This window comes from Castor canadensis, chromosome 4 (genome assembly GCF_047511655.1).
Source record: "Castor canadensis chromosome 4, mCasCan1.hap1v2, whole genome shotgun sequence".
NCBI classification, from domain to species: domain Eukaryota; kingdom Metazoa; phylum Chordata; class Mammalia; order Rodentia; family Castoridae; genus Castor; species Castor canadensis.
Window position 1 is genome coordinate 184,650,339 of NC_133389.1, and position 21,387 is coordinate 184,671,725.

At 57.6% G+C, this 21,387-nt stretch overlaps 3 protein-coding genes across 15 annotated transcripts in view; 2 read left to right on the top strand and 1 right to left on the bottom strand.

The window, feature by feature from the left end:
• The window catches only part of Ankmy1 (ankyrin repeat and MYND domain containing 1), a 46,411-nt gene extending 44,193 nt beyond the window's left edge, over positions 1 to 2,218 (bottom strand). For all 11 annotated transcript variants that reach the window (XR_012447443.1, XR_012447444.1, XM_074072184.1 and 8 more), the window contains exon 1: positions 1,961 to 2,218. Coding sequence is in view for 1 of the 11 variants with exons in the window: in XM_074072184.1 (XP_073928285.1) it covers positions 1,961 to 2,061 (101 nt within the window). In the remaining 10 variants the exon portion in view is untranslated. The remainder of the gene's footprint in view (positions 1 to 1,960) is intronic.
• On the top strand, positions 1,559 to 3,055 carry Dusp28 (dual specificity phosphatase 28). The gene is made up of 2 exons (XM_020174945.2): positions 1,559 to 2,002; positions 2,218 to 3,055. The coding sequence occupies exons 1-2, from the start codon at positions 1,610 to 1,612 to the stop codon at positions 2,350 to 2,352; spliced, it is 528 nt and encodes a 175-aa protein (XP_020030534.1). The 5' UTR covers positions 1,559 to 1,609; the 3' UTR covers positions 2,353 to 3,055.
• Positions 3,056 to 6,177: 3,122 nt separating this feature from the next.
• Rnpepl1 (arginyl aminopeptidase like 1) lies at positions 6,178 to 18,871 on the top strand. Of its 3 annotated transcripts, none has more exons than XM_020174950.2 (11): positions 6,178 to 6,736; positions 9,884 to 10,024; positions 10,648 to 10,799; positions 11,294 to 11,410; positions 11,613 to 11,848; positions 12,027 to 12,140; positions 12,568 to 12,680; positions 12,940 to 13,048; positions 13,779 to 14,009; positions 14,086 to 14,228; positions 17,077 to 18,871. In XM_020174950.2, exons 1-11 carry the CDS (start codon positions 6,218 to 6,220, stop codon positions 17,146 to 17,148), a joined length of 1,947 nt encoding a protein of 648 aa, XP_020030539.1. In that variant the 5' UTR covers positions 6,178 to 6,217; the 3' UTR covers positions 17,149 to 18,871. The 3 variants fall into 3 exon arrangements, with proteins under 3 accessions (XP_020030539.1, XP_020030537.1, XP_020030536.1); XM_020174948.2 differs by lacking the exon at positions 17,077 to 18,871 and adding an exon at positions 14,865 to 15,813 and having other exon boundaries at positions 6,181 to 6,736; positions 11,297 to 11,410; XM_020174947.2 differs by lacking the exon at positions 17,077 to 18,871 and adding an exon at positions 14,865 to 15,813 and having other exon boundaries at positions 6,183 to 6,736.
• The last annotated feature ends 2,516 nt before the right edge of the window (positions 18,872 to 21,387 follow it).

Sequence of the window (21,387 nt, forward strand, 5' to 3'; positions counted from 1 at the left end):
TGGCATCAGAGCAAAGATATGACATGAATATATGTGACATGTACCAAGTCAAATCCAAGGGACATGTATCAAGTCAAAATCCAGTGTTTAAGGTGGGTTTTTTCCTCTCTCCTGCTATCAACAGCCTTTTAGATTAGCACAATGATGGGTGCAAACTTGGGCATGTCTCAAACTAGAGACCCTGGTCCATCCCCAGAGGTTCGCTTTGTTTTGGGCAGTACTGGGGATGAACTGAAGGCCTAGTGCTCGCTAGCAAGTGGTCCAGTCCTTTTACTTTCACTTTTTCAGATAGGGTCTGGGTGCCTCGACCCTCCTACCTCACCCTCCTGAGTAGCTGGGGTTACAGGTATACACCACCACACCCAACCCAGTTTCTGACTTAGTAGGTTTGAAGCAAACTTGACAACTTGGATTCCTAGCCAGTTCCCAGATGATGCTAAAGCTGCTGGAATGTGAACCGTGCTTTGTGGTACTGTGTGGTGTGCAGGGAAGAAGGGATCTTGAATGCCAAAGACAGAACATTTCTAAGCAGAATGACGCAGTCTGCCCGTGTCCTCTGAATCAGAAGCTTCCTTTTGAGATGGTCTGTGTAGTCCACATAGCCTCCTGTGCAGCCTTCCTCATTCTAGGTTAGAAGGTGGGATGGAAGTAATGGAAAATTAATTTCTGGTAGAATGGTTGCAGTCTTAAGGATGGAAATGAATCAAAAAAGTTTTCACTATTAGAATAAAATTAAAGATGCAATTAACTAAATGTCTGTGGGGCTAGGAGATATTGACTTTTTGCTGAAACCATTCCCTGAAAAAATAATGAACATCAGAAAAATCGATTGAAGAAATCATCACTAAACAACTCTAAGTGATTTCTTAAATTTAAAGTTACAATACTGACCCGAACAATAATTAAGAAAAATAACAACAAGCCGGGCGCCGGTGGCTCACGCCTGTAATCCTAGCTACTTAGGAGGCAGAGATCAGAAGGGTGGCGGTTTGAAGCCAGCCCAGGCAAATAGTTCCGCGAGACCCTATCTCGAAAAACCGTTCACAAAAATAGGTAGGGCTGACGGAGTGGATCACGGTGAACGTTCTTAGTTCAAGCCCAGTACCACAACAACAACAAAAAAGAACAAAAGAAATCCTGGTCTATGAAGAAATGATGAAGACAATGGTAGTTTTATTTGATATAAACTACATTTTACAATGAAAAAAAGTTCTGGAAATAACAAGAGGTAATTTACTAGCAAACAGGTAACAAAAAGACATAAAACTGCAACAAGGTATCAAGACACCAGGAAGCCTTCTATCCCAGCCACGCGGCGTTACGAAAGACCTGAAAGACGCTGATCGCTGTCCAGATTAACACCCGTGACGAGGCCCACTCCCCAAGCCTGCTGCATTCGCAGCCTCCCGTCCTCCCAGACCAAGGGTGCCAAGGAGGGGACATGGCTACTAGGGACCTAGGCCACCCCCTGGCTCCTCCCACCGGCCGCAACCAATCCGGCTCTTACGGGCGCACAAGCTCAGCCAATCAGAAAAGCTAGTGCTAGGCCCCGCCCACTGGCCGCACCAGGCACCGGCCACGCCTTGGGGTCAGGCTCCGGGCGTCGGCTATGGGCCCCGGGACAGCCGAGCCCCGCGGGACCCTCGAGGCCGCGCCGCCGCCATTCGCGCGCGTCGCCCCCGCGCTCTTCCTCGGGAATGCGCGCGCCGCGGGCGCCACGGACCTGCTGGTGCGAGCAGGCGTCACGCTATGTGTCAACGTCTCCCGCCAGCAGCCCGGCCCCCGCGCGCCAGGCGTGGCTGAGCTACGGGTGCCCGTATTCGACGACCCGGCCGAAGACCTGCTGGCGCACCTGGAGCCCACCTGCGCCGCCATAGAGGCCGCAGCGCGTGCCGGCGGTGCCTGCCTCGTGTACTGTAAGAACGGCCGCAGCCGCTCGGCCGCCATCTGCACCGCTTACCTCATGCGCCACCGCGGCCTCAACCTGGCGCACGCCTTCCAGGTGGGGACTTCCGGGGCGGGCTCACTCTCGACGGACCTTCCGGTTGGGAGGCTCCTCATGGTGGGGCGGGGCCCAGCCGCGGAGAGTGCCTTCCGGTATGGGCAGACCTTCCGGTGGGGGGCGGGGCCTCCGGTGGGGGCGGGGCCTCCGGCCGAACGCGTAGCAGTTGGCGTCCTGAGCGCTGACTTTGGCTTCTGGTCCCCTCTTGTTTACAGAAGGTAAAGAGCGCCCGCCCGGTAGCCGAACCCAATCCGGGCTTCTGGTCTCAGCTGCAGAAGTATGAACAGACCCTTCAGGCCCAGGGTCGCCTGCCCGGGGAACCTGCTGCTCCCAGCAGCGAGGAGCGGTGACCCCTCTAGAGCCGCCAGAAGGGAGGACCATCTGCACTGACAGCAGGCGGGGCCCCTCCTTTCCGCCCTGGGCCTTGTCTACCGAAGAGGGAGCTGGGATGCTGCTGCCCAAGACCGTCCTCCACCCTTCCCTCCCTCCCTCTGGTCAGCTTCGTTTGTCTGTCAGGCTGTAGTCAGATCTAAACCACCAGAGGAGTTTTAGGCAGAGATATTTCATGCAGGAAGATGGAGGTGAGGAACCAAGGGCAGATGATGGAGAGTTGCCTGCTCCCCAGGAGCTGCATCCACGGTGACACCTCCTGCTTCCCAGGCCTCTCCTGGCCTATTCTCAGAATTGAACACGGAGCGCACAGTGTTCAGGCTTATAGCTGCTATCACCTTATTTGACCTGTGTCAAAATGGTGCCTGACACTACACAGCCACCATCATCCCCACCGTATATGCCCGTTCTCCCCTGGCTGGAGGGCAGGCCCATCAGTTGCCACCTTGAGCTGATACCTCCTCTAGTTCAGACACATCCTTTCCTAGACATCCTGTGGTCTTCAGACTCATGGAAAATTAGCATCCACACTCCTTAAATAAGATAGTGAAGAAAGAAAAGGAAAACAGGTGATAGATGTGAATTACAGATGATGTACACATTGGTTAATATATACAAATATATACGAGACTATGAATAAAGTACTGTAGCTGGTGTTTATCACTTCCCTTTTCCATTCCTCCTCCATTTCCTCCACTCTCAGCTGCTCCTGGTTTCTGGCCCCTACCCAGGGCTACAGCCTGAATACCAGTCCTCACACATCTTCCATCACCCCACTGTGCTCTGGGCAGCCCAGAGCCCAACTGCCCCTAGAGGTCAAAATTAATCAGTCCACCCGGGGCCCCTGGTTTGCCCCTGAGAAGCCCAAATGGCTGGGTGGTGTCCAGTAGGACACATCGCCAGGTGGACACACATCTCCAGGTGGAAACTTCCTATCTGTGAAATGAAGGCCTCTTACTCAGCAGAGTAAAGCACAGTTTGTAAGCACTGGGTGGCTGCAGGCCCCTCCTCCTGCACTCCTGGATGTAGGTTCTGGATGTGATGGAATAAGCCCATCACTTGTCCCTGGTTCCGAGCATCCACCACATCTTGTAGGGTGGTATCCACCTCTGCTCTTGTCATCAGTCAGCACTGTTCACCCTTGCAGCCAGAGCTGCAATGACAACAGGACTACTGCCCAGCCTGGCTAGTCTGACTATGGTGGGTTTACCTCCCCAGTTCCCCTCATAGCTTGTCAACCCTATAAAGGAGACACCACCATTGTCCCCACTCAGCCAGCAAGGGTGCAGTGGCTTGCAAAGGAGTAAGGATCCAGGCCCAGGTTTTTACTCAATGTGTGCAGCTAATCCCTGCTCACAGAACCTTTGAGGGGGCCACCAATGCCCTCTCCCTAGGGCAGGGCTCATTCTCTAAGCTAACCTGGCCGTCGATAACAAGAGTGCAAGAGCCACGGAGCCTAGGCCAGGTTGAAGGACATCTGGGTATCATATCAGATACTTCTCATCCCACCAGCTCTGTTCTGGAAACTATTCCACTGTGGCTTCCACCAGAGGTCCAGTTCTTCCTGGGATCTCTGACCCAGAGACAGAGCTCTAATGCTCCTCTAAACACCACCTCCTTCTGGGAGCCTTTGTTGTGCCCACTGGAGCCCTGATCACCTCAGTGCCCACCTAGTAGATGCGGCCAGGGTCCCACTGTGACTCCTCCTGGTACCAGTGAACATGAATGGGGTTGCCCCACTCGTGTACTAGAAGGCTGGGGTGTAAGTGGTGTGCCGGAGCTGCTTCGCCGCCCCTAATCACCGAAAGGCCGAAGCACGGAAATTCCTACGAGAGAAACCCAGGACTCTAACAGTCCTGGCGTCCAGGTTCTTGCCAGGGTCAGGCTAGAGTGGGAAAGACCCCGCAGCAACAGGGAGGCTTAGGGTGTTACGCTGACTCTCGCCGCCAGGGGGCGCCCCAGACAGGCTTCCCGGTTGGGGGACCGGCTCTCAGGCTTGGGCGGGGGCTGGGCGGTGGTAAAGGCACCTGCGGGTTTGCAGTTTGCAGTCTACTGGCTCCGCAGGTCACACGGTGCCTGCTGCACCTGCGAGGGTTCCTGGTAAGCTGACTTTAACTGCAAAACGTCCTTTCGCTCCAGAAGAGCTTGTATTGGCGCCTTATATAAATGTGAGGCTTAGGCACTCACTCGCCCACCCATGAAAGAGGTGGAACAGCTTCTCTGGACTGGCAAGACTGCGCCATTCCACCCCTCCTGTTCACAGAACCAGCCGGGGGAGGTACCCAGCGTTCTCTAGACAATAGGGATGCGACCCCAACCTTGGTAAGGCACGCTCCAGGGCAGAAAGGGCAACAAGGGCCTAAGTTCTTCCAGACCTGGCCGTACAGACCAGGGTGGGCTCTGGAGAGTGCAGTGAAGGCAGTCTGCCCTGGGCTACCACCCCGCTGGACCCTTGGGCTGAAGGCAGCGAGGTGGGATCCCACTCGAAGTCTCCTCCTTCTTAAGTCTTTGATGCCGGACGAACTGCTGCCTCTGAGTGAAATGTATGAGACCCACAAGGGGAGCCCTGTCCCCCAGCTTGAGAGTGTATGTGGGGACCGGAGGAGCCACGGAGAACTGAAGCAGTACTTTCAGTGCTCACCCCCGCACGCGTGACCAGCTCTCCTCTCACCCTGCTTCCCACCCCACCCCCACCCTGGGGAAGGACAGGACCACGTGAGTTACAGATGAGGAGCCAGTGACGCTGCAGTCACACCACCATCAGAGCAGGAGGGGAAGTGCGGGGCTCCTGGATGTGTCCCCAGCCCCAAAAGCCCCTCTCTCCCTAAGAATCTCCTGTCCTGTGTCATGCCGACACAGCAAGTGGTGGCAGGTTAGGTGGAAAGGCCCCTGCTGGTCTGCAGCCTGCGATAGTGCAGGCCCGGACGACTCGGCCTTGGGCAGCCTTGTCCGAGCAGCAGAGAATGCGGCTCCCACACCTGCCAGCCCTTACAGCAGCATGGCCTGACCGAACCTGTCCATTAGCCTGTCATCCCACCCTTTCCCCACCGCACAAGCAGACCCGTGCGACTGACAGCTGAATTTCTCATTTACTTAATGTCAATCCAAACAGCCACACTCCTAAGGGGCTGCCGTACTTGACAACAGCCTTGAGTTTCCCGAGCTCCATCACACCGCGACACACGCCGGCTGGCTGGCTGGCTGACTCTCCAGGGACTGGGTCGGGGGACCACAAAATTCATTCCCGAAGCCTGAGGCCCCGAACCGACGGACAACACCGAGTTCCTGACGCCGAACTCCCGGGGCGCACAGAACGCACGGAGCCACAGCCGTCCCCGGTGCGCCCAGGTGTTACGGGGCTCAGCAGCGGCTGCTCCTGGACCTGGCCCGCAACGTCCGGGAGGCAGCGGCGACCCCGCCTCCCGGGGTGCGCGACGCTGGCCAGGTAGGAAGTTGAGGAGCGCGCGCCGGTCGCCCGCGAGCTCCGTCCCCGCGCACCGCGCACCGCGCCGCGGCTCACAACGCCCTGACTCCCCACGTAGCGCCGCGGTTCACAACCCTCGGACCCCGGCCCTCCCCGCCGGCGCTCAGGCCCCGGCCCCGCGCACAGCGCCCCCGGCGGCGGCCGAGCGGAGCCCGAGCGGGGCGGCGCACGGCGCGGGGCCGGGCCGGGCGGCTCCCGGCGCGACTTCCTGTTGTGCCCGCGCCCCGCCGCCGCCGCCGCCGCCGCTGCCGCCACCACCGCCGCCGCCACCGCTGCCCGGCGCCCCTCGCCCGCGGCCCGGTGCGGCCGCCGCCCATGGATTTCACCTAGCGCCGGCGGCCATGGCGGCGCAGTGCTGCTGCCGCAAGGGACCCGGCGCCGAAGCCGCGCCGGCCCGCCCGCCGCCGGAGCCGCCACCCGCCCTGGATGTCGCCTCGGCCTCCAGCGCGCAGCTCTTCCGCCTCCGCCACCTGCAGCTGGGCCTGGAGCTGCGGCCCGAGGCGCGCGAGCTGGCCGGCTGCCTGGTGCTGGAGCTGTGCGCGCTGCAGCCCGCGCCCCGCGCGCTCGTGCTCGACGCGCACCCGGCCCTGCGCCTGCACTCGGCCGCCTTCCGCCGCGCCCCCGCCGCCGAGACGCCCTGCGCCTTCGCCTTCCCCGCCCCCGGGTCGGGGCCCCCGCCGCCCCCATTGCCGGCCTTCGCCGAGACGCCGGCCTCCGAACCCGCCTGCTGCCCACTGGCCTTCAGGTTGGACCCGTTCACCGACTACGGCTCTTCGCTCACCGTCACGCTGCCGCCCGAGCTGCAGGCTCACCAGCCCTTCCAGGTCATCCTGCGCTACACCTCCACCGACGCCCCCGCCGTGAGTCTCGCCCGGGTGGGCACCGGGGCTGCGGGGCTCTCCAGACGTCCTCTTGCCGCATGGACTGGCCAGGGGATATTCATCTGCACCCTGCTCCTGGGGCACCTGCAGAGAGAGCGGGGGCAGCCTGTTCTCCCGGGTGCCCTAGCTGATTACCAGCTGTTGCCTGCAAGTTCTTAGGAGCTTCCGATAGAGCCCCAGGTCCAGGCCCAGTGGGCACGGGGCCAGGGGACAGCATGTCACACGGTGAAACCTCCCGTTCAGGTGTTCTTTCCCGGTGTGGAGACAAGAGCAGTTTCTGGTGGGCACCTGCCAAGCCATGTGTCTGCTGGAGCGTGGCATTAAGGAGTAGGCCGGGAGTGTATGCTGCAGAAGGGCCTCCTTGTGACCTGAGCCTTCAGAGGGCTTGAGGATACCCTGGTCTATGCCCTAGAGGTGGAGTGAGGGACAAATGGTTCCAGTGGGAGGCAGAAGCCAGGCGGTGTAGGCTGTGAGGCTTGACTTTGAACTTCTGGGGCTGGACTGTGGGGTGTTGAGGAAGGTGTATCCCACCTCCCAACAGACACACTAGCCTCTGCACAACTTTAGCACAAGGTACCCTCTGTGACCCCAGAGGTCCTGCCAGAAAACCAGGTGGGCCAGGGTGGGCGCTGTGGCTCACAGCCTATAGTGGGACTTGCAGGATGGAGCATGTCCCAAAGCCATGAAGGCTCCCAGCTAGTATGGATAGCATACATGTGACATCCGGCGTACATACACACCACACATGTAGCTCTGCAGGCCCTGGGAAGGTCCATCTGTCACTGCCTGGTGCATCTAGTACAAAGGCTGACAGCCATGAAGGACCAAGGTAACATCTGGTCAGGAAGAACCCAGATTAGATGCACACCTGCGGACTTCCTGCACCTTTCCCAGCAACCAGCCCCCTCACTTCTTTTCAGATCCTCTGCTGGTGTGCTAGCTGCTGGCCTGCTGGGCTCAACCCAGTGCCTGCCATGGTAGTGCAAGGCTCTGCAGGTGGCAGTATGTCTCCTCACGTGCCAGGTGAGAACTAAGGGATAGGCTCCTCCCTGGTCTCCAGATATGAACTTGGACCCCGTATGTCTGGTCTACCTGTGGCCATCAGGGTGGTGAGACCAGGGACCTCACTTGGTTGCTACGACAGTGCCATTGATCAAAGGTGGTTGCTGTTTCTGGCTTCCCCGCCTGCTGAGTGGCCCTTGCTTGCTCCAGGGAGGGTACATGGTCCCCACAGACTGACTGGCACCATAGCTGGCGGGCTGGGAACAAGGGGCCCAGCCTGTGAGCTGGCCCACATTTGTGGAACCAGAGTGGCCTCCGACATCAGGCACCCACGGTTGCACGTGAGCACTGCAGAATCAGAGCTCACATCCCCTGAGTCTGTCTCTGAGCCAAGTGATTATACAGAAGGATGTGGAGGTTTTCTGGGAGGCCTGCTAGTGGGCCCCAGACACCCAGAGGAATTTGGAGGTGCCACAGACTCAGGCCCGTGCCCTTGCACCCTAGTCCTGCACCCCCACCCCAGCAAGAACAATTTGCAGTGTTGGAGTTCATAGGCCCATTCTTTCTCCCACAGGCTGTCAGCTGCTGTACCTTGGGGCGGGGTTGGGGACCCACCTCTGGGCGGGGCCTGGCCCCTCACTCTAAGGGAGTGGGCCTTTGGTCTCTGGAAAGGCAGTCAGTCCACTGAGGCCAAGGGGTGGATATGAAGCAATGGGAGACAGCTGAGAGCTGAGAGCAATGGCAGAGCTTGAGGGATTATGGGAGAGGGGAAGGGAGGGCAGCTACAGGAGTAGAGCAGGTGTGAGGGGTTTGAGTGGGATTGAGAGCATTTGGGGGCCTGTCCTCCCACAGTGGGCCAAGGACTGCCTGCAGCAGGATCCACTACAAGGATGCTCCTCCATGCAGGTACCTGGGTCACAGGTCTGTGGATCCCAGAGCCCTGGGGCAGGCCCAAGAGGTTGCATTTTGGAATGAGCTCCCTAAACAGGTCCCTGAGCATCTGGGGAAGACCGGGACCCAGCAGAAAAGGAGGACGTAGCTTCAGGCTTGATGTGGTTAGGGGACAGGGACAGGGCAACCAAAGGGACTTGGAAGAGGACCATGAATGCTGGCAGGGGCCTGCAGAGAAGGCAGCCCCACCAGGCCTGGGGTCCACCTGAGTGTGGGATCTGTAGGACAGGTAGTCCCCTGGATCTGGGGTCTATGAGTTAGCAGCCCTGCTGGCTCTGGATGTATTGCCCCCATGATAGCAGACAGCCTTGACTGTTCACTCTACTGTCTTCTACTTGTGGTTCTAGAAGGACCGTGCACATGTGGTCACCAAAGTAGATGGGAACAATTCAGTTGTCTTAAGTAACCATGTTGCTCTTGCAGAAGTCAGGGTGAGGGCAGATTCAGGAGGACCCTGGCAACATGGCTACAGCTCTTCAGTGGAGTGGGGCTGGGCCTCAGCATCTGGGTTCAGGACTGTCTCAACAGCCATGGTTTGGGCAGGAGGTTGGCTAGGCCGTGGTCCCGAGGGTGAGCAGGCAGAAGAGCACATCCATGCCACCATGCTCCACTGCAGCTGGGGCCTCCAGGCATTGGCCCCAGAGGCCCTCCCAATGCTAGACCTGTCCTCTCCGCGCTTTGTACCTGGCAGGCCATTACCTGCTGGTCCTTGGCCTAGAATTGGGTTTGGACTGACTGCCCGTGTGCGGTGGCCAGGAAGCTCTGGTTTTCCCACATTTTCATGCACCTGCCTTATTCCACCAGATCAAGTGGCTGCCAGTCTATGGGGATTTGGGATTTGGACCCAGGGTTTTTGAACTGTGCCTTGGTTTCCCTTCAGAAGCTCAGGTAATGCTATCATGAGCTTTTTCCTCTTTCCCTGGGCTGTCTCCAGACACATGGCCTCCTGCCTGAGCAAGTGCAGGCCCTGGAATCTAGTGCAGGCCATGCTCTGAGTCAACAGCCCTGCCTGGGGCAGGGGAGTGAGAATGCCAGGTGTCCTTGCAGCAAGCCCAGCAAGGACAGTCGGGCCTACCAACCCCCTCCTGCCTTCGTCCCTGCTGTTACCCTGCGGCCCTGGGCCTAGAGCCCCAAACTGGGTGACCATCTGCTGATGCTCTGTCCTGCCCGCAGATCTGGTGGCTGGACCCAGAGCTGACCTATGGCAACGCCAAGCCCTTCGTCTTCACTCAGGGCCACTCCGTGTGCAACCGTTCCTTCTTCCCGTGCTTCGACACACCTGCCGTCAAGTGTACCTACTCAGCTGTTGTCAAGGTCAGGTTCACCTGTCTCTTTCAGACACTGTTTGGAGAGCCAAACCTGGTGATTGGCCAGGCTGAAGGGAGTCCACCTACCTCCTCCTCCTTACTCTTGCCTGCTTGGGTTGTGGCCTCGGGGGCCTCCAACCACTGTCCTAGTGAAAGCCTGCTCTCCCCACTATGCAGAGGATCTACCAGGCAGGAAGGGAGACCCAGACACCACACACAGGCCCGATAGGGGTAGGGTCTTAGACCAGGATGAGGCCCCAATAGGAACAGAAGACTTGATGAGGGGGCTTCAGGTCACCCTGAACTGTGGGATGCCTGATGGGGACCCTGGGTCACAATCTGAGTTTGGCAGCCCCTAGCTGAAGCAGAAAGTTTGTAGACTAGAAACTTGGGGTTCCCAGTGTGAGCCAACTTGGGGGGCTATCTGAAGGGGAGAGTGGGCTCCTTGACCTGGATCGTAGGGGTCCCTCCTGTGGGATGTAGGGCTCCCGGATGGGGATATACTGTTCCCTATCACAGATACAGGGTTCTCTGACAGAGGCATGGGATCCTCCCTCAAAGATGTGGTTCCCTGCCTGGGAGGCGGGCTCTGCCTGGTGGGCCTCCGGTACTCAACCATCCCCGTTGCAGGCCCCGTCTGGGGTGCAGGTGCTGATGAGTGCTACTCAGAGCACATATGCGGAGGAGGAAGGCGTCTACCACTTCCACATGGAGCACCCTGTGCCTGCCTACCTCGTGGCCCTTGTGGCTGGAGACCTCAAGCCAGCGGACATTGGGCCCAGGTAGGGCCTCCTGTGTCCCACTGCTGCTATCCTGGGTAGCCAAACCTCAGAAAGAACTCCCCAGGCTGCACGCATGGCTTCCCTGCCCCAAAACCCTCAGTAGAGTATGGTACATGTGGCTAGCCCCATGTCATAAGGACTACTCTTGCCCCCTGCCTGTGCCCAGGGCCAGGCCCTCCTCACCCACATATACTGAGACCTGACAGACTGACCTCTCAGTGCCCTACCCTGATGGCCTGTCCTCACTTGCAAGACATGCCAGCTGGATGAACCTCATGCCTTCACGGGGTCCTTCAGTTCAGAGACAAAAGGGACTGAGCAATTCCTCAGAATGCAGTTCCCCCCTGCTGTGGGAAGGACAAGTGTGGCCCCCATGCAGAGAAGCAGGCAGGCTGGGGTGGGTGGCAAGGCCAGACAAGGAAGAGGGAGGGTCAGGTGAGGTGAGCAAGGTCTGGGCTGGTCAACCTTAGCCCATCCTGTCCACCTTGTGACAGAAGCCGTGTGTGGGCTGAGCCATGCCTCCTGCCCATGGCCACCAGCAAGCTGTCAGGCGCCGTGGAGCAGTGGCTGAGTGCGGCTGAGCGGCTGTATGGGCCGTACATGTGGGGCAGGTATGTCCTGTTCCTTGGCTACACTCTTGAGCTCACAGGAGGAAGTGGGGCCAGACCTGGAGCCCCTTGTCTGACCCTTGGGTTCCCTGTCTGGGGGAGGAAGCTGCACTGCAGGGCTAGGCTTCTGCCCCAGGTAGAGGGTTTAGGTATGGGCCTGCTGAGCCCCTCTGCTCCTCATCCCACCCCACATCTGTGGGCCCAGGTATGACATCGTCTTCCTGCCACCCTCCTTCCCCATCGTGGCCATGGAGAATCCCTGCCTCACCTTCATCATCTCCTCCATCTTGGAAAGTGATGAGTTCCTGGTCATTGATGTCATCCACGAGGTGGCCCACAGCTGGTTTGGCAATGCAGTCACCAATGCCACGTGGGAGGAAATGTGGCTGAGTGAGGGCCTGGCCACCTACGCACAGCGCCGAATCACCACAGAGACCTACGGTACTGCCCAGGACGGGTGGAGTGTGGAGCAGCCTCAGGCCATGGGGAGGGGCACAAAGCCTGGGCCCAGCTGTCCCCAGGTCAGGTCCATGAGGCTCTGGGCAGCAAGCTCCAGGGTCGTCACTGCTGCCTCCCGCAACTGCCCCCCCTCCTCTCACCTCCCCTGGGTTCCTCCCAGGTGCTGCTTTCACCTGCCTGGAGACAGCCTTCCGCCTAGATGCCCTGCACAGACAGATGAGGCTTCTTGGGGAGGACAGCCCCGTCAGCAAGCTGCAAGTCAAGCTGGAGCCAGGTACCTTCTCCCCTCAGGCCTCGCTCCTGGGACCCCCGTGCATGTGACACCTCTCACGGCCTCCTTGACTGCTATCGGCTTGCTCTGACTGGGGCTTCTCTGTACCCCCCACCATAGCTGGGTCGCTACCAAGGCCAGCTGGGTGCCTCCGGCCTCAGAAAAGGCCTCCACACTCCCTCAGCCTACTGTTGCCACCTCGCAGGCTCTGAGCACTGGTCACCATGGAGTGTGGGCCTTCATCCTCTCCCAACGGCCCTAAGCACAGCAGACTCCTTCATTACACACCCGGGGTGTCAGTACCTGTCAGGACATGTGAGGGACAGTTGCCCCCCACCCTTCCCTCTCCTCAGTGCCAGGCCACTGCCCTTTCCTGCCCCACAGGACATAGGTGGGTCGTTGGTAGCCCAGACAAGGTGTTCTCCTGCAGGAGTGAATCCCAGCCACCTGATGAACCTGTTCACCTATGAGAAGGGCTACTGCTTCGTGTACTACCTGTCCCAGCTCTGTGGAGACCCCCAACGCTTTGATGACTTCCTCCGAGTGAGCAGATGAGCCCTGCCACCTCCTGCCCTGAGCCCTGTCCCAGCTTGCAGGGAGGGGATCTGGGAGCTGACTGGGGCCTGGTTTGCTAGGGTGCCACCTCCTCCCTCTCCCGCCCCCATTTGGCCTCTCAGTGGGACCACATAATGGGGTGGCTGCCTTTGGGCCACGCTAGGAGTACACACATGGCGTATGCTCTGATGTGATATGCAGGCCCCAGCCCTCCAGGCCTGCTGAGGCCCTAACCCTTGTCATGTAGGCCTATGTGGAAAAATACAAATTCACCAGCGTGGTGGCCCAGGACCTGCTGGACTCCTTCCTGAGCTTCTTCCCAGAGCTGAAAGAGCAGAGTGTGGACTGCAGGGCAGGTTAGGCCAGCCTTACCTGCCCCAGGCCCAGGGTACCGGGTGGTGGGGGGGGGGGGTTGGGGGGAGGCTGTTGCCCAAGATGTTGTTTCTGCCTGGAAGAAAGCCCATTGGTCCTCCTGTCTTCCCTTCAGCCAGTCCTCACTGGTCTGTGTGGGCCCCTGGCTGGGACACCGTGCAAGCAGAGAGGAGGATGTGCTTCCCAGCCTGCCTAAGGAGGGAGGCCCTGGGGGCTTCCCAAAGGAAGTGCCACTTAGGCTGAGCAGGCTGAACTCGGCAGCCACTGAAAGAGGATTGTGAAAATAGCATGCAAAGGGCCTGGGGCAGGATCACCAGGGTGGAGGGGGTTGGCTGGAGTCAGCTTCCCTGCTCGTGTGACATGAGATCCTCCACAGGGTATAAGGGTTTGAGGCCAAGGAAGGGACTAGAGATCCCGAAATCCAGGGAGAAGCCAGAATTTGTTAGAGGACAGTGGTGAGGTATGGCTGGGAGGTTGGGTTTAAGACACTTCCTTGTCTTGTACCTAGCAGAGATATGAGGGAATGGGGGTTCTCGGTCACCAACCCAAGCCCTCTGGCCTCCAGTGGCTTCAGGGGCAGGCAGCCACCCCAGACTCCTGGAACTGCCCATGCCCCAGGGGAACCCTGGGCCTTAGACCAGGGCACTTGTTCAGGTCTTGTCCAGATAGGCTTCCCAGTCTGGAAGAAGAACCCAGGACTGCTTTTCCCTGCAGGGCTGGAGTTTGAGCGTTGGCTCAATGCCACGGGCCCACCACTGGCTGAGCCAGACCTGTCTCAGGGGTCCAGCCTCACCCGGCCTGTGGAGGCCCTTTTCCAACTGTGGACCGCGGAGCCCCTGGACCAGGCAGCAGCCTCAGCCAGTGCTGTGGACATCTCCAAGTGGAGGACCTTCCAGACAGCACTCTTTCTTGACCGGCTACTGGATGGGTCCCCGCTGCCCCAGGGTGGGTCCCGCAGCTACAGGGTGCCAGGGAGGGGATGTGGTGCCAGCCCAGCTCTGACTTGCCCACCGCCCTGCAGAGGTGGTGATGAGCCTGTCCAAGTGCTATTCCTCCCTGCTGGACTCAATGAACGCCGAGATTCGCATCCGCTGGTTGCAGATCGTCGTCCGTAATGACTACTATCCTGACCTCCACAGGGTTCGGCGCTTCTTGGAAAGCCAGGTGCGGCCACCTGCCTGGGGTCATGGTCTGGGGGTATGACCTTGCCTCAGGGGCCCTTCCCACCCCGTTAGACTCTCCCATCTGACCACTCAGGCCAGGCCAGGTATACCCTGGAGACTGGAGTAAGGAAGACATGGGAGTCTGAGGTGGGGGTGGGGCCACACACGGTACAGGTGAAAAGGACACAGTGGGTCAAGGCTCAGATGCCTGAACTCCGCCAGTACTTGGAGAGACCACAGAAGGAGAAGCTGGGAGCTGGAGTCCAGGGGTCCATGGGAGCTGCCCATGTCAGCCTTGAGCTGGCTGGGCCTTGGGCCTATACACAATCAAATTCTAGCTCTGGGAGCAGGGATTGTTCAGGCTCCTCAGGCAGTAGCCCAGGGTCCCAGGCCCAAGGGTTCTGGACCCCCATCTCCTGCCCTGCCTGCCTCTCTAGCCCAAGTTCCCTGTGACACAGGCCCCAGAAACAGCCAGAGTAGGGAGGTGGGGGTGAGAAGCTGATGGTGGGCCTGCAGCTGTGTGGGTCCAGGCCAAGGCCAGAATGTGCAGCTGGAGCAGGTGCAGGGACAGAAGGATTCCTGGTCAGGCAGGGTGGCACCCAGAGAGCCTGCTGGTGTGACCAGGTGTCTTCTCCAGATGTCACGCATGTATACCATCCCGCTGTACGAGGACCTCTGCACCGGTGCCCTCAAGTCCTTCGCGCTGGAGGTCTTCTACCAGACGCAGGGCCGGCTGCACCCCAACTTGCGCAGAACCATCCAGCAGATCCTGTCCCAGGGCTTGGGCCCCAGTGCTGAGCCCAGTGCAGAGCCCAGCACAGAGCTGGGTAGTGCTGGGGCAGACGCAGACCCGGACTCGCCAGCCCTGCTGCTCGGGGACGAGGCTCCCAGCAGCACCATCTCTCTCAGGGACGTCAATGTGTCCGCCTAGCCATGATGGCTGCTGACCCTCGACCTCCCAGACACCATGATTGTGCCTTCTGTGGTTCAGGCCGCCGTGACTGTGCCTCAGCTCTGGCCATGAGCTCCGCCCGGGCCCTTGAACCCCTCCCGTGGGCTTTCTCAGGCCAGGGGCATGGGGAAAAGGACCTGTATCTGGTGGAGGCCCACAGACCTGGGCCCACCCCATCCCAGCTCTCTTGCACTGCAGGCCCTGGGGCGGCCAGCACCTGCCACACCTCCCATCTTACCCAGGATGCCAGCACCTGCTGAACACTGCCCTGGGGACAAGGACCCCAGCAGTTCCACAGCAACCACCATACTGTGCCTTACATCTGCCTGAAGCCCAGGCTGCACCATGCCTAAAGTGCACCGCCTTGCAGAGCCCTGCACCCTGCCCCTGGGCTTGGCAGCCTTGGCTGGCCCCTGGCAGAGGGGCAAGAACACAGACGTTCCCTCAGTGTGGGGGAAGACAGGTGCCCCTGGGGAGAGCCTTAGCCGTCTCGCACATGTGATCCAGGCCACAAAGGCATGTGGTGCAGGGCTACCTGTCCTTGTGGCTGCCTCAGGGGCAGCCAGGGCTCTAGCCTGGGACGGCTGCAGTGGGGCACCATGGTGGCTGTCCCATTAAACCTCCACTTTGCAGACCTGGCCTCCCTTCCTGTTCATCCTAACTGTCCTCTGCATTGGCCCAACTGCTGGGGGTGGGACAGCCTGGAGGGGGCACCAGTTGCTCAGGAGCTGGTCACATACTTGACTGATATGCAGGCCCACGGGCAGGCTCCTGCCCAGCAGCCCCGGAGCACAGCCTGCCTGGGATGCTCAGGACGTTTGTCACACCATCACACCCTCAATCTGGCCCATCTGACTGCTCAAACCTCAGCCTTGGCCTTTGACCCACCCTAAAGAGAATAAGGAGGAAGTATGGGTAGCAGGGGATGATTCTTGGAGGGTTGAGACTGTGGGAACTTCAGCTCATCCACCAGTATAGAGTCACTGCCACCATGTCAGGTGGACAGGTTGATGCCCCACTGTGGCAGCAGGTGGATGTGTGTACAAGGTAGTGGGTGGCACCACTTCTCATGGTCAGCCAAGGACTGGCTGGCAGCAGGGCCATCTGGGACCACACAGCACTCTGTAGTCTCCAACCTAGGCAATGTGCTATGGCCTGGAGGTGATCCAACTACCTAGTCACAGCCTCACTCCACACATGGTGGCCAGGAAGCAGGGAGAGCTGGAAGTGGGGGTGCAAATGACCCTGAGGCTACCACTTATACCATCCAGCTCCTGGTTACCAAACATCCCATGTATTCTCTTTATTCAGGAATCTCTTTCCCACCCCCAAGGGGAGGCAATCCAAGAGCTCCCCAGTCATGGCTGGAGGCAAGTCCAGGGCTTGGGGTTGCCTCTTCTGAGTTCCATGTTCATAGACTTCCCATTTGCACTGGGTGAGACTCCACCCCATCCAAGGACAGAAATCAGCAGGGCACAGGGAGGGGGTGACTGTGATGATACCTTGCAGGAGGGGGAGGATGGGGGTGCCATCGGATCTCAAGCCCTGCCAGGTGAGCATGGCCACTCAGACAAGCTCTCTGTGGTCCTCAGTGCCACCCTTAGGAGGGCCCTCTCTCTTTCCTTTTTGGCTACACCTAAAGATGGGGTCCATACATTGAGTTTTATCAAAGTTTTGCCTCCGTGTGACACAGTGCATTTACATTCCAAATGTGTGTTTGCTGCTGGCCATGGTTTGCCCTGGCCAATTCAACGTCTTGTGACCTGTTGGGCAGCACCCCTCTTCCAGGGCTGAGTTCCAAATTAGGCTAATTTATGGCCCAGCCACAGGCAATGCTGAGACACTGGTGTATGAAGCGGCCATGTTTATTTCTCACTCCTGCTTTGAATTCATCTAGGATGGCAAGGATGGGGTGAGCTTCTTTATGGCTACCTGTGCTGAAGAAGGAGACATCTTAAGTGTTCCCTGACACTGTGCCAGAGATGAAGAGCTGTGGAGGGACTCATACCCACAGTGCAAGTCTGGAGGCACACCCCACCCCCAGCATGGGAGCAAGGATATTTGACAGATAACACCAATGACCACTGGAAGAGCTGAGGCCAGAAGAATGGAGCAGGAGTGGGGGGTGGGAAGGGGGTTCTGTATGTAGTCTCTCCAGTCCTTAAGTTCCAGATAAAGTTTCCTGAGTCCCTCAGGCTACGTCCTGTGCAGTCTATGAGTGTTTCCCTCCTAAGGCCAGAGGCTTTGGAGAGAACACTAGGGAACTTCCGGCATAAAGATAAGGCAAAACTAAGAATGCCCCACTTGGGTGAGTGTGAAGGACAATACAGTCAACAAACCAAGCTTACACTCAAGGAGGCAGGGCTGAAGAGGACTTTAGAACACATAAAATTAAAATCCCAGACGTAAACAGGCAGGGGATAAGTGTGAAATAAACTAAGAGAGGAATAAGTCCTTGTAAAACAGAAATATGTAGTTATGAAAAAGAAACCAGAGACCTTGGAAAATTTTTTTAAAGCAATTATTAAAACTTAAAAAATGAAAAGTAAGAATGATCACAATGAAGACAAGACAATGCTCCAAAAGACAAGAGTGTTATTTTTGTTTTCTTGTGGTATTGGGGATCGAACCTAGGACCTTGCCAACTGCTTTTAAAATGGACATGTGCCACCTCCCTTTGCTCACTCTGGCTTTATTTTTGTTGTTTAAAGTATGGAGTTTGAACTCAGGACCTCATGCTTGTTAGTGTCCTCCAGCCCTTTTTGCTTTACTTTTCACATAGAAAAATTCTTGTGCAGGGCCAGCCTCAGACTGATCCTCTACCAATACCTCCCTCACAGCTGGAATGACAGGCATGTACCACCACTCTCGGCTTGTTTGTTGAGATGGGTTCTCACTAACTTGCCTGGGCTGGCTTCAAACTGTGATTCCCCCCTCCGCCAATGGCTGCTTCCTGAGTACCTGGGGTTACAAGTGTGAGTCACCATGCCTGGCCTCTTCATTCACTCTTCAAAGCCCTAGCTTCTTACCTGAAGTCTACACCAGAGCCCTGGGCCTGGCACACTGCTCCTCCCTGGAGGATACAGCTGTACCCTCATGACTCCCCCTTCCCCATAAACTTCCAGAATATTTGCTGCCCCCTGCACATGCCTGCCCTTATCTCACCCCTCAGGGTCTGCAGGGGTCTCAAATCAGGGCCACAAATACTTTGCTACCTCCCCTCAAAAGGTGATACTCAACCCCACTCCCTTGGAATGTGGGCTAGACTTGGTAATCACAGAGCATGCCGTGCAAGATAGGTCATAAACATACTGCAGCTCCCCCTTTCCCCTCACCTTGAACTGTCTGATCAGTGAGGCACTCAAGCTGCCTTATGGAGGGCTACGTGATGAGGTTTCAGGTGAATTTGGAGAGTCCTCTCGCCCCAGCTATGCCTTCCGATGTGTTCAGTCCTGAACACATCAGTCAGAACCACAAATGAGCTGCTCCACAATTCCTGATCCACAGATGTGAGATAATGTTGACTGCTTTAAGTCTTTAAGTTTTGGTATAACTCCTTATGAGGTAGAACATAATTAATATAGAAAGTAAGTCTGACTTGCTACAAAGATTCAATTCAAGATTACTCCAACAAACTACATTTATAGTAGCACATGCCTAGGAGCCCAGAAGTGAGGTGACTCTGGCCTGGTCAAGGGCATGGAGGTATTGCAGACCCAGCTTCTTTCTTTCTGCTCTGGGTTTTCAACATACTGGTCCTCTGGCTATCTCCACGAGGTTGCAAGCTGACTGCACCAATTTCTACCGCTCCACCTGCACCCACTGGCTGGAGGCAGAAGAGGGTTGTCTACCCTCCTCTCTTCTGCAGGTGACAGAGGCCTTTCTGGAGGCACTCAGACTACTTACTGTGTCTCACTGCCTGGCACTGGGCACATGGTCCATTCTAAATTTCTGACCTTGAAGCTAGAAAAAGGTCAGGCTCTCCAGATGACTTTAGCTGTCATAAACCTAACAGAATTGAAACCAGGGTGCTTGTTGGTAAGGAAGAAGGTAGCAGCTGTGTGGCAGGTCCCCAGCAGAATGTAGTAACCTGCCAAACAAAGGCTGTGCCCTTGGCCCAGCCCTCATCCCTTCTCCTCTGGCTGTTGTTGCCTGTCCCTTCATCTGGGCACCTAAGATATCCTCTTCCTAAAGTTGGGTTTGCCTCTGTATCTCCATGAAAATGCAATAAGTAGCACAGAGAAGTGCCCAGTTGTTGCCCGCTGAAGAAATGGAGCTATGGGGATTCAGAAGAGGCTCTCCTGGTGAGGAAAGTCAGGGAACATTCCCTTGAAATGCAGGTCACTTGTCCAAAGAGAACAGGGGCAGCATGACGGGAGGCTGGAGGGTTCAGATTCTTTGGGATCCCCTCAACATCTCAGGTGTTTCAGATAGTCTGCTGACTGGGAGTGGGATCACTGCGGAGCACTATACAAACTCAAAGGTCCTCATGCTGCAGACCTTAAACTGTGACATGGGGTGGTCCTTGGGTGGGGACTTTTTTTTTTTTTTTTTTTGAGACAGGATCTTGCAATATAACCCAGGCTGGTGATCCTCCCGAGTGCTGGTATATAGACATATGCCACTATGCCTGGCTTGGGCTGAGACTTTAAACTCCTCAGACCCAGAGCCCACAGTTGTGAGGATTAGTGTCAAGAACCAGTTGTCTCTCCACTTCTTTTTATCCCACAACTCAGGCTGCTTCCTAACCTTTCCTGGTACCCCAACAGCCAAAGGCCCTACAATGCAGGCCTGGGGTGGGCCCAGAAAGATGAAGGAAATCCTCTCCAAATCGGCTGAGGGAGCATCTCTGCACCCTGGGATAGTGGAAAGATCACGGGGCATAAAGGGTAAGGGTGGGAACAGGTCAACTGAAACGCTACCCTAACACCATCTCTGGCTGACACACAAGTAGAGCTGGTCACTCACCCATCCTGGAGGCCTGGGCAACTGCCTAACCAGCAAAAGCTGTCTTCCTGCCTTTTCAGACCCTGGGGATCTGACTCTGGGTGTGGGCCCAGCCCTGGATGTGGATGTAGCCACAGAAAGCTGCTTGCTCTCCAGAGCTTGTCAGCATCGGAAAGGCTTCTGATGTGTCTGGATCCTGGAATAGCCCCAGCTATGACAAGTCCCTGTGGGTAAACCAGATGCCAAACACCCAGGACAAGGGGAGAATTTGTCTCAGTCCTTCAGGGTTTCCAGGTGAAGCAGAGCCAGGCCCTTCAGCTGTGGTACATCCACCACCCTGTGGAAGTCAGTGACATGGAGTGCTGGGCGAGGATGAGGCATCCTGGAAAGGTTCTGGACTTTTGTCACTCCTTTTTCTAGAACCTCAGCAAGATGAGTATCCTGGGCCCCAAATAAAGGGCCTGGTGGGGTCACGCCACCTGGAACAACCGTTACTGTGCAGGCCCTGCCCAGCCTCTGTAACAGCTGCAGCTATTACAGGCACCTGGAGCTCCCCAGCAGGCAGAAAATTAAAGGTAGAGGCTCCTGGACCAGGTCCAGTTGCTCTTCCAGCAGCAGAACCAACTTTTTCTATCTAACTCTGCCAAATACGGCTTCACTGTGACCACTCTACTACCCTGAGGCAAAATCTGAGCAGCCCTAACAGGGGGCAAATAGCTGTCGCTGGAAAGGGTGTGGGCTCCTTCTCCCCTTCCTGGTCCTATGTGAAGACCCCAGCCTCGAAGAAGCGGGCTTGGAGCGGCAGCATGGAACAAGCCTCGGGCGGGCCGGCTTCCTTCCTGGAAATGGCGACGGGCAGGTTTCCGCAGCAAGGGTGAATCCTCAAGTTACTGTCCTCATCGCCCCCTCCCCGCGGCGCTGAGCAGCCATGAGCTGTAAATGCAAGCCCAGGAGGTCACCACCATCCAGCCACCATGACCGGATGCCCGGCCATCCAGGAACCCAAGGAATACTCCGACCTCACGTCCTGTCCCCACCTAGGATCCAGAGCATCGGAACAAAAACCGCCTCGAGATAAAGGCCCAGGCCCGGTAAGGCCCGACCCCGGCGACGGCGCGTCTCAGGCGCCCCCCTCGAAGCTGTCTCATTCCCCAGGACAACACACAACAGCGGCGGGCACTCGAGCTGCCTTTGACGGCTCGCAACGCGCCTTCCCAAGCGAACTTCTCACTGGCTTCTCCCAAGAATCGGCAGCCGTGGG